General features: G+C 44.5%; 1 protein-coding gene across 1 annotated transcript in view; it reads right to left on the reverse strand.

Moving 5' to 3' along the window:
- erc2 (ELKS/RAB6-interacting/CAST family member 2) overlaps nt 1–11,511 on the reverse strand; it is an 81,372-nt gene extending 69,861 nt beyond the window's left edge. The window contains exon 1 of the mRNA XM_063216505.1: nt 10,717–11,511. Within this exon, the coding sequence (XP_063072575.1) occupies nt 10,717–11,511 (795 nt within the window). The remainder of the gene's footprint in view (nt 1–10,716) is intronic.
- Between the last annotated feature and the right edge of the window lie 303 nt (nt 11,512–11,814).

The following is an 11,814-nucleotide window of genomic DNA, read 5'->3' on the forward strand; positions in this document are numbered from 1 at the left end:
CCGGGCATTTTTGGCATAGACCAGCCCACACACAGCAACCCTGGTAGACTGTAATATACACTAATAGTCCACTGGTCTCTCTGCCCTTAACCCTTTGAGGAGTACCATCACAAATATGTGATTAGAATTTTGCTAAAATGTTGAATTCTCATTATGATGTCATAAGGACTTTGTGGGATTTTTAACACAGACCTCTATGGGAGCTGTAGAGTGTTTAGGTACAATTCTAGAAGAACTGGGGGAAAATCCTTATTCCTCAAAGGGCTAAGGACTGCCGGTCCTATGGGAAAATTCCCTTTATGCCAAATGACCAGTCCAGCCCTGTCCTGGCCTGCCTGCCTACGTGCCGACACTGAGCTCATTCATTAGATGGGCTGGTGTCTCTTTCTCTCTCTCTCTTGGGAGATCATGATCATTATCTGCAACACCCGTCCAGGAAACTAATGAAGAGGGACAAAATAGATGTGGGATGTGGCGGAGAAGACACACCCACACACATGGACTCATCCAATCATCTTCGTGCCACATGTTTAGCCACGCCCACAAGGTTGATAATTGCCTTTGTTGCCAACCTCCTATTAAGCCGCACCCATATGGCTACTACTTGCTTTTTTGCCACAGAAATAGCTTTCTCTGTCTCTGTCTCTGTGGATCTCTCTCTCTCTCTCTCTCTCTCACACACACACACACACACACACACACACGCACACACGCACACACGCACACACGCACACACGCACACACACACACACACACACACACACACACACACACACACACACACACACACACACACACACACACACACACACACACACAGCTTGAATGTGCCCAATTCACAAGGGTTTTTACCCGAGAATTAAAGTAGACAGCCTGTATTGTGGTAAACATGCTGAAGATCGTGTGGATTCATTGAAAGATGAGCAATGGCGTTTGGAGTTTAATACACCATGCTACATACTGTTATATCTGCTTACAATGTTAGTGGAGGAGAAAACAAAACAAGGCATTGAAAAAGTGCAAAAAAACGTTATCCATACGTAATGCTCGTATTGAATCCAAATTAATATCCACAAAGGTGCACAGTCCAGTCGATGACTTTCTTTTAAGAAAGTCCTCTTGTATTAGAAATACAATACAATAGCCGATTGCTGACATCAGTCACAAACTAATAAAATTGAATTTCAGAGAGTACTTTGTACATGATCACTTGAGTACATATCTAATGCGACATAATCCCAGGCATATTTCACCGCAAACAGCACACAATTTATCCTCAAACACACACATAATCACTCAGTCGCAAACAAAGACACCCTCTCTGTCTCTCCATCTCTCTCTCTCTTTCTCTCTTGCATACAGAGAGAGAAAGAAAGGATGAGATATTTAGAGAGAGAGAGAGAGAGAGAGAGAGAGAGAGAGAGAGAGAGAGAGAGAGAGAGAGAGAGAGAGAGAGAGAGACGCCAGAGTGCAAAATCGCTCTCTTCCTCTCTCACACTCACACAGGAAACGTGTGTGTTTAACCCGAGGCTAGACTAGCACAGTCTATTAGTTCTGCAGAGAGGCAGTAACAGTAGCTCTGTTCTGTTCTGTTGTGCTGTGCTCCATGGCTATCCCCTCGCGGGTCACTGCTTTTCTCAGGAGATGCCTCTTTCACCATTACTCTCCATGCACTCTAGCCATGACAGCTGACACAAATATACACGTAAGCAATAGTAACCCTACTGTACTACTGCTACTGCTGTGTGATACTCGCAGGATTTATTCATGAATAAATGCACATTTTGTGACTGAATATTTCCAGGTTTTAGGATTCTACACCTGATTTATTGTACATGCAAGCTGTGTTGAATACAGAATATATTGGACTAGGATATTGGACCAGTCAAATGCAATTTCAAACTTCTGTGCTAACCTTGTTACATAGATTTTTGACAATAAAGTACACTTGACTTGACTTGACTATTGAGGGTGTGCATTTTGTAATGTTTACTGTTTTCCACTGTTATTATGCTGGCTCTCTCTGAATGACAGATCAACCAGGCCAGGTTCAAGGCGACTCCTGCTGTCATCAATCTTGCAGGCAGGTCAGCAAGAAGAACAAATGGGCCTCAGCTGTGGCTCAAACGGCTAAGGCACTGACTGTTCAACACACCCAGGTTCAATTCTGGCAAGAGGACATTCCCAATGATCCTATCCCACTCACTTCTCACATTCTCCAACTGTCCAATCTGAATAAAGGCTTTAAGTCCTTTAATCCTTTAAAGTCAAATGGTCTGATTTAGTATGGCTTTGGCCAGTTAGCACACAGAGGCGTTTGATAGGTGTGTCTTAAGCCGGCCTGAGAACTCTGAGAACTCTGAGATTACGACATCTTGCCCAGATCAAGCTTTGTAGAGGAGAGAGCCAGGCTACTGGCAATAGAGACTTCTTATTTCCAAGACACAGCTATCTGGGACACATTAAGCTATTTGGGATACACAAACAAAAGGATGTGTGCATAACCAATGAATAGTGGGATACGGGATACACATACAAAGGGGGTTACTATGTGCATAAGCTATGATTAGCATGGTAGGGAGGGGGCTATAAGTGGAGACGCTGTTTGCACTGTCACACACAGGCAGTCTGTCAATACCTTAGACAAGTCCGCCTCTAGCCAGGTGACAGTAATAGATAGCAATAACCAGTGGAACTTCTATAATATGCTTATATCAGCTTATACAAGCACAGGTGCAAAGATGCACAGGCACACACACACACACACACACACACACACACACACACACACACACACACACACACACACACACACACACACACATACACACACACACACACACACACACACACACACACACACACACACACACACACACACACACACACACACACACACACACGTATGGAAAACGCATGCAGACTAAAACACACACACATGCATATCCACATACAGTGCCCTCCATAATTATTGGCACCCCTGGTTGAGATGTGTTTTTTAGCTTCCAATTATTTTATTTTTTTTCTAAATAATATGGGACCTTAATGGAAAAAAAGAGAAAAATCCAACCTTCAATACAAGTGCATTTATTCAGTGGGGAAAAAATCCCACATAAAGAAATAATTATTTGACATCAAATAATGTGTGCCACAATTATTAGCACCCCTGGTGTTAATATTTTGTACAACCCCCTTTTGCCAACAAAACAGCACCTAATCTTCTCCTATAATGTTTCACAAGATGGGAAAAGACAGAAAGAGGGATCTTCAGCCATTCCTCTTTGCAGAATCTCTCTAAATCATCCAGAGACCTGGGTCCTCTCCTCTGTACTCTCCTCTTCAGCTCACCCCACAGGTTCTCAATGGGGTTGAGGTCAGGGGACTGAGATGGCCATGGGAGGAGCTTGATTTTGTGTCTGGTGAACCATTTCTGTGTAGATTTGGCCATATGTTTAGGGTCATTGTCTTGCTGAAAGACCCAGTGACGACCCAGCTTCAGCTTTCGGGCAGAGGGCAACAGATTTTGATTTAAAATGTCCTGGTATTTCAAAGCATTCATGATGCCATGCACCCTAACAAGGTTCCCAGGGCCTTTGGAAGCGAAACAGCCCCACAGCATCACTGACCCACCCCCATACTTCACAGTGGGTATGAGGTGCTTTTCAGCATGCGCATCTTTCGTGGTACGCCAGACCCACTTAGAGTGTTTGTTGCCAAAAAGCTCAATCTTGGTCTCATCTGACCAAAGCACACGGTCCCAGTTGAAGCCCCAATACCGCTTGGCGAACTCCAGACGCTTGCGTTTATGATTGTGAGTGAGGAAAGGTTTTCTTCGTGCATGCCTCCCAAACAGCTTGTTGGCGTGTAGACAGCGCCTGATGGTTGATTTGGAGACTTTGTGACCCCAGGATGCTACCATTTGTTGTAATTCTGTAACAGTGAGCTTTGGAGATCTTTTGATTTCTCTTACCATCCTCATCACTGTGCGTGGTGGCAAAATAAACTTGGGTCCTCGTCCAGGCTTGTTTACCACTGTTCCAGTTGTTTTGAACTTCTTAATTATTCCTCTCACAGTGGATATGGGCAGCTGCAGTTGAGTGGCAATCTTCTTGTAGCCTCTGCCTGACCTGTGAAGGTCGACGCACATCTGCCTCACTTGTATGCTGTGTTCCTTTGTCTTTCCCATGTTTAAGAGTGGATAAGAGAAATGGCCTCGGTGTCACGTCATATTTATACCCCAGGGAAACAGGAAGTGATGAATTACTAATTAAATGTTCCTACATACTCTGGTAAACTTTGTAAACTACTGTAGAAATGACAGAAATGCTGCAATTATATTTATTTCCTGGGAATTGTTAAGGGTGCCAATAATTGTGGAACAGGTGATTTAATGAAAAATAATTATTTTTTAGTCAGGGATTTTTTTATTTTCTTACAATTCATTTGAGTTGAAGGCTACATTTTTCTACAATTTTCAGTGTGACAGTATTCTTCTGCAATAAACACTGAATTTATTTTAAGGCTTTTAACACATCTCAACCAGGGGTGCCAATAATTATGGAGGGCACTGTACATTATGTGATGTGGGTTATTTGCTTTAGACGGTGTCAAGCATGTGTGGTCGTAAACAAGTGAGTTTTACAAAAAAGGTGTATTCTCTCAATAGCCAAGCATGGTAGTGGGACTGACATGGTTTGGGGATGCATGAATGCTGTCAACATTGGCAAATTGAAATACACCTAAAACAAACATGCATGTCAACATGCACTGTGACTACTGAAGCAGATCATGATATTCTCCATAGGATTGCATTCAAATCTCACACTAATCTATGCAGACTCAAAATGTAAAAGTTCAATGCAAAGAAAGGTTGAAACACACACTGATGACCTCCCTTGTCATCCCTTTTCATTTCGTTTCATTTCAAGACGATTCGAGCCAACAGCCCCTTCTCTACCTGATCGTAATCTGGGGTGTACTCACTTTTGTGAGTGCATGTTCAAACATTCATGGCTGTATTTTGTTTTTTTTGAGTGAACAAGAAATTTAAGCGGTTAAATATGTTGTTAAAAGGTCACTAATCATTGTGTCAAAGTAAAATTTCTGTAATGCTTTCCTATGAAAAGATATACTCAAAAATCTGCAAAACTGTGAGGGGTGTATTCACTTTCGTGATATACTGTATAGGCAATGTGTAAGCATAAATAGACACTATGAGGTGACAGGACACTGTGACGGGACAGTGCTGCGACCTTGGGAGTTATACGGTAGTGTGATGAGTGACCTCAGTGGTGTCAATGGCATCAGTGGTGTGCGTATGCAAAGCTGAATAATATGCTGCCTATCTTCTAAGGCAAGAGGAGGTCTGGCCAGATGGACTTGGAGGGCACACATACAGTACATACACATACGCAAACAAAAACACAAACACACACACACACACACACACACACACACACACACACACACACACACACACACACACACACACACACACACACACACACACACGCACACACGCACGCACGCACGTACAAACGCACGCACGCACGCACACACACACACACACACACACACACACACACACACACACACACACACACACACACACACACACACACACACACACACACACACACACACACACACACACACACACACAAAGCTTCAATAGGGCTGAAGTCACACACACTCTTCACAAAAGGACATAACGCATACGGCCTTAAAGTACATAGGCCTACACATACATACTCCTCTCCACTAACAAGTGGATATTGAACCTGTGCCTGTACCCTACAGAACATTACTGCAGATAGTGGATGCATTGTAGACTTGAAACCTTGGGAGATGCTGAATGACGTGCATACTGTAAGCACTTGCCTTTCACACTTAGTCACTTACAGTAGGCCCTTGGCAACGTCTTCCCATGACGCCCCCTGGCCTTGACAGCCTTCAATGTCTATTCAAAACACCTCCTCGCCATCTCCTCTCCACCTCCTCTCACCTCCTCTCCACACAGTGACTCATACTGCTGTACACGTGCTGTGGCCTGTACATTCACCGGTGTGTGTGTCAGTGAGAGAGAGAGAGAGAGCAGAGAGAGCGAAAGAGAGAATGAGACATGTACGTGTATACTGTGTGTACTGTATGTACTGTGCGTATATGTATTATCATTGCATGTAGGTATTGCATGTTCTGTATCAATTACATAGGCTATCTATCTATCTATCTATCTATCTATCTATCTATCTATCTATCTATCTATCTATCTATCTATCTATCTATCTATCTATCTATCTATCTATCTATCTATCTATCTATCTATCTATCTATCTATCTATCTATCATGTATCACGATACATGACCTACGGTTCGATACACCCCTCGATTTTACATTTGCCAACATTATAATCTTTATGAATAAAAACTATGATAGTTCAAAGGTAGAATAGGTTACAAGAGGTTACAAATAATTTTTAAAAGTTTTTATATAATAATGATGATACTTGGAAGCACTATCACTTCATATCATGTAGTTGTTTTCTGGGCAGATGGTTATCAAAACGTTACCATATCAAAACGTCACCATACTGCCTCTTTGTATCGCGATACTATCTATCTATCTATGTAATGTAAGGTATAATGTAAAATGAATGTCATGTAATGTATAAAATGTAATATAATGTATGTAATTGTACATTCACATTCTCATACTAATGCAATATGAATTCCCTTGTCATGGTGCCAGTAGATGCAGCTAAGGTGAGGTGATGTGACAGGAGGAGAGAGGCAGCATGACGTGACAGTGTGTCAGTACCAGAGAGAACCAGAGAGTCAGTTCCAAGGACAGCCCAACAGCCGCAGCTAGACACAGCAAAGAGAGTAGAGGGGAGACTACAGACATGAAGAGCATGCGCCTTCAACACAGAAGGCACAATAGAGAGAGGTAGATACAGTGGATGAAGAACTACCACACGCACGCACGCACAAACACACACACACACACACACACAGGCACTCACACTCGTATGTACGCACGCGTACACACACCCACACGTACACACACACGGGCATGCACAAGAACACTTTGTCCTTGACAATCCTTTTCCAAAGAGAGCCCACCATGAGTGACGTAAGTAGGCCATGTCTCCTCAGTCTCTCTCATCCAAGCAGAACGACAGCGACAGACAGAGAGGGAGGCAGAGAGAGAGAGAGAGAGAAAGAAAGAGTGAGAGTGACAGAGAGAGAAAGCGCGGTGAGAGCGGGGTAAGGGATAGTGGTGACAGAGGTAGTGAGGGTGAGGGAGAGAGAGAGAGAGAGAGAGAGAGAGAGAGAGAGAGAGAGAGAGAGAGAGAGAGAGAGAGAGAGAGAGAGAGAGAGAGAGAGAGAGATGGAGTGATAAATTGGGAGTTATAGCGAAGCTGAGAGAAAGCAGAGGGGAAGTGCTCGGCATCCACTAAGGGTCACCTACTGTAGCAGCCAAAGCCACCTGTAGTAGGGCAGCAGACATCAGACAGCAGACACTTACCAGACCCACATCCATGACTTCATCACGCACAGCGGGAATGATCATATAAACCATAATGAATACACTAGGAATCATCATAAGTGGCTGTTCTGACCTTGACTGTGGGAAATGACACCCTCGTGCCGTGGCGGAAAATGAAGCATAAAGAGAAAGTCAAAGTCATGCCGTGTGTGCCTGCCTGCCCTCTAAACACACACAGGTGATTTTACTAATCACGATTTGCACTAGCACTTTATAGAAAACACGGGCACCTTGACAACAAATACCTCCACCATCTTGACTAGGTCCACCGGAGAAACAATAATTTTGTATTGTGCTAATTTCTAAAGCTACTTTAAGAAAATGATATACAGGGTTTAGTTTTTTTGGGTTTCATATCATACATAGAATTTTACATGAAACAGCACCTACAAATCTTCTACAGGAAACTATGATAACTAACTTGCCTACTATACTTTACATCTCATATCAGCTGCATAATTGAATTAGCGGGAAAGAATATATGGCAGGACTGATTAGAGACACTTTCTGGATCCTACTTCTCCACTTGTGGTAATTTCAATGTCCTCTGGCATTAATAATCCTTTATTCATCTCTACTAATCTAATCCTCGTATCGCTAGCCCATCAAGAGCACAGTGTGAGATTATCCCTGGAGCTCAAAACAACAAACACAACAAAAGCTGTTCATGACGAGACACATTACAATGATCAGATGTGTAAATGCTCCAAATATGGACACATCAGAGTCTTGCTGGGGAATTGTTTGATGTCAGTGCTGTAGTAGGCCTACATATGTAGCAAAAATCAAATAGGTTGTTCAAATCAGATGTAGTTCAAAAAGATCTTGTGCATCCTGTCCAATTCTCATTTCCAATTCTGTCATCACCAGACTGACTGCTGTTGAGCTGCTGCAAATGTTGCACCTATTTTGAGATTCCCCACATGTGACGCCACAAAACACTGCCTAGTTCTCATTTAAATCACCTGTCAACACGTCGCCGGCCAAGCATGGCTCTATAATAGCACAGCCGCTCCACAATGAACAGTGTGCTTTGACAATTTAGTGTCTTAAGCCAGTGCTTACTGTGTGGATGTGACCAGATGCAATTACTACTACGGTTGACAGTGCTGCATTAAGGAAGATATACTCTAAACGAGGGAGCTGTTTGTTTTTTCACAGTCAATGCAATACCAATATTTCATCAGCCACAGCCAAATGATGTCCAGTGTAAGTTGCCAATGATTTGTGACCAACATAAGCTGCCAATTTGAGAAGATAAACATGAACGCTTATTTATCCCTTTCCCAATATTGTGAATGCAACCGTGCATTTCATTTTGTCATCAGTTAATGGAGAGTTGCCATAATAATATACCTGCCATCCTTGGACAGGATTAATAAAATAACATCAACCACAAACCTGAAATTCCCTATCCTTCTTAAAGAAAAAAAGGTAACACTTTATTTTAGGGATACATCTATTGGCACTAATACATACAATGTGCCTGTATAAGTAACTTGTAAGGCATGTACAAAGCAAAATCAAACATGTGTTGGGCATGTATTCACAAATGTCTTGTTCATGCACAATAAGGGATTTATTACCAATTTAACCTTAGTAAAGACCTAGTAGGCCTTAGTGTTTGCTTAGTACATGCCTTACAAGTTACTTATGCAGGCATTAGCATTGTATGCATTAGTGGTAATAGATGTGTCCCTAAAATAAAGTGTTACCGAAAAAAAGTACCATTGCCTCTTGAGGAAGCCCTTTCTGCAAGCCTTTGTGCTCTCTCAGATGTACTCATCTGTATGATTTGGTCTAATATTACACAGACACCAGCCGACGTATAGGCCTATGTTATTGTAAGACCATATTGACTTGTCTATGCTCTTGTAAGTCGATGTAGAGTTGTCTACGTCATTGTAAGCCGATGTAGAGTTGTCTATGTTATTGTAAGCCGATGTAGAGTTGTCTGCGTTATTGTAAGCGGACATGACGTCGTCATGTTATGGTAAGCGGACGTGAAGTAGGGATGCAAACGATTAATCGTTTAAAAAAACATTAATCACAATTAATCGTCAATTCAACTGACAAGAGACCCAAGTGAAATGAGCATGAGAAGAGTGTGCGTGAAGAGGTGTGTGAATAGTGGGAACATTAAATCACCCTTGGATTAAAGAATTTAAATGGAATTCATTTAAATGTAGCATTTTATCTCACCTTTTAATATACATTTTTAGATTTAGAAGGTTTTCTTTCGAGAAACATGGAGATTTCGGGGGAAAAACGCCACTCATCAATTAATCGCAAGTCGATCGATAAGGAAATCAACTAACGATTAATGAATTAATCGATAATTTGCATCCCTAACGTGAAGTTGTTTATGTAAGCAGACGTGAAGTTGTCTATGTTATTGCAAGTGCATGCGGAGTTGTGTTATTGTAAGCCGATTCTTGAGCTGTCTACGTTTTTGTTAGAGGGTGTGGAGTTGTCTATGATAGACATTATAAGAGGATGCAGCTCTTGACACCTTTTTTGGCTCCTTGAGCATTCCTCCTGATGAGCCATTAATCCGCATGAATCATTCCAATAAGGGGGTTTCCATGTGCAGACAAGCAGATCCTTAACATCTGCTCAACACCACACACACAACAAGGACACAAACAGACTTTGAGGACACAAACTGACAGACAGATACACAGACAGACAGACAGACAGACAGACAGACAGACAGACAGACAGACAGACAGACAGACAGACAGACAGACAGACAGACAGACAGATATAACGAAATGGAAGAGAAATGCTGTGTAAAGTACAGAATGCAATGGCTTAAAAAAGAGCATTTAAAAAAGAGAATGACCAAAAGGCAGATTTTGAGAGAGAGATTAAGAGATATAGATATATAGAGAGCAAGAGCTTGGAGATATAGAGATTAGCTAGACAGACATCAAGAGTCAAGAGAGAGGTGTGTGTGTGCGTGTGTGTGTGTGTGCGTGTGTGTGTGTGTGTGTGTGTGTGTGTGTGTGTGTGTGTGTGTGTGTGTGTGTGTGTGTGTGTGTGTGTGTGTGTGTGTGTGTGTGTGTGTGTGTGTGTGTGCATGTGTGTGCATGTGTGCGCGCATGTGTGTGTGTGTAGAGGCGCTAGTAGTAGCATGAGGTGTAAAGACGGGTCTCCTCTCTGACCTGGTTCTCCTCGTGCGTGACCCGCATCTGCTCCTTGAGCACGGAGGTGCGGGCCGCCTCCTCCTTGCGCATCACGCGCTCCTTCTTCAGCTCGGGGCTCCAGAAGCTCTTGATGCTGTTGGCCGAGGAGCCCAGCTTGGTGTCCTTGAGCTCCAGCTCGCGCCGCAGCAGCTCGTTCTCGCGCTGCATGTCGCGCATCTGGTGCTGCATCTCCAGCAGCTCCCCGCCGCCTCCGCCCCCCACCCCCCGCACCGCCTGCCGAAGCAGGGCCGAGGGCGTGCCGTGGTGCTGCTGGTGGTGGTGGTGGTGGTGGGGGTGGTGCATGGAGAGCATGGAGAGCGAGCCCAAGTCGGCCGCTGAGGTGCCGCCCAGGCCGTAGCCCAGGAGGTCGAGGTGCGAGTGGGGCAGGCCGGCCGAGGCGATGTTGGGCGTGCTGCCCATGCCCGAGATGCGGCCGCCGTACATGGCGCGCCCCGTGGAGCGGCCCAGGGTCATGGTGCCGCGCGGGTAGGTGGCGTGGTGGCTGGTGGAGCCCATGATGCTACCGCTGCCCATGCCCAGGCCCCCGAGCCCCCCCAGGCCCTCGTGGTCACTCAGGTACATGGGGCCCGAGGTGGCATAGGCGGCGTTCAGGGACTGGATGTTCTCCATGGAGAGGGTCTTGCCACCGCCGCTGCCGCCGCTGCCCCCGCTGCTGTGGGCCCGGCGGTGGCCCAGGCGTGGGGAGCGCGGCAGGCGAGGCGAGCGGGCAGGGCTGCTCTCCAGGTGGCTCACCGTGCGGCCGCTCCCGTACATGGCTGCCTATAGGCTGGCTACCGCCCACCGCCTGCCGACCACTGCTGCCTAGGAGCACGCGTCCACAGTCGAGGCCCACCTGCAAAAAGGAATACACACATTATTTCTCTCTCTATATTAGTATATTATTGCTCTCTCTATCCCATACAGAACATGACTGGCTACTGCCCACCAACACTGCTTAGTTCAGACGTGGGCAAACTCAGGTCCGGGGGCCACATGCGGCCTGCTCAGCCATTTCATGCAACCCTCAGAGCCTTTTCAAGAAAAAAATGCAGATTCATATGGTCACACATTCTTAAA

Source organism: Engraulis encrasicolus, chromosome 14 (assembly GCF_034702125.1).
Source record: "Engraulis encrasicolus isolate BLACKSEA-1 chromosome 14, IST_EnEncr_1.0, whole genome shotgun sequence".
Lineage (NCBI taxonomy): Eukaryota > Metazoa > Chordata > Actinopteri > Clupeiformes > Engraulidae > Engraulis > Engraulis encrasicolus.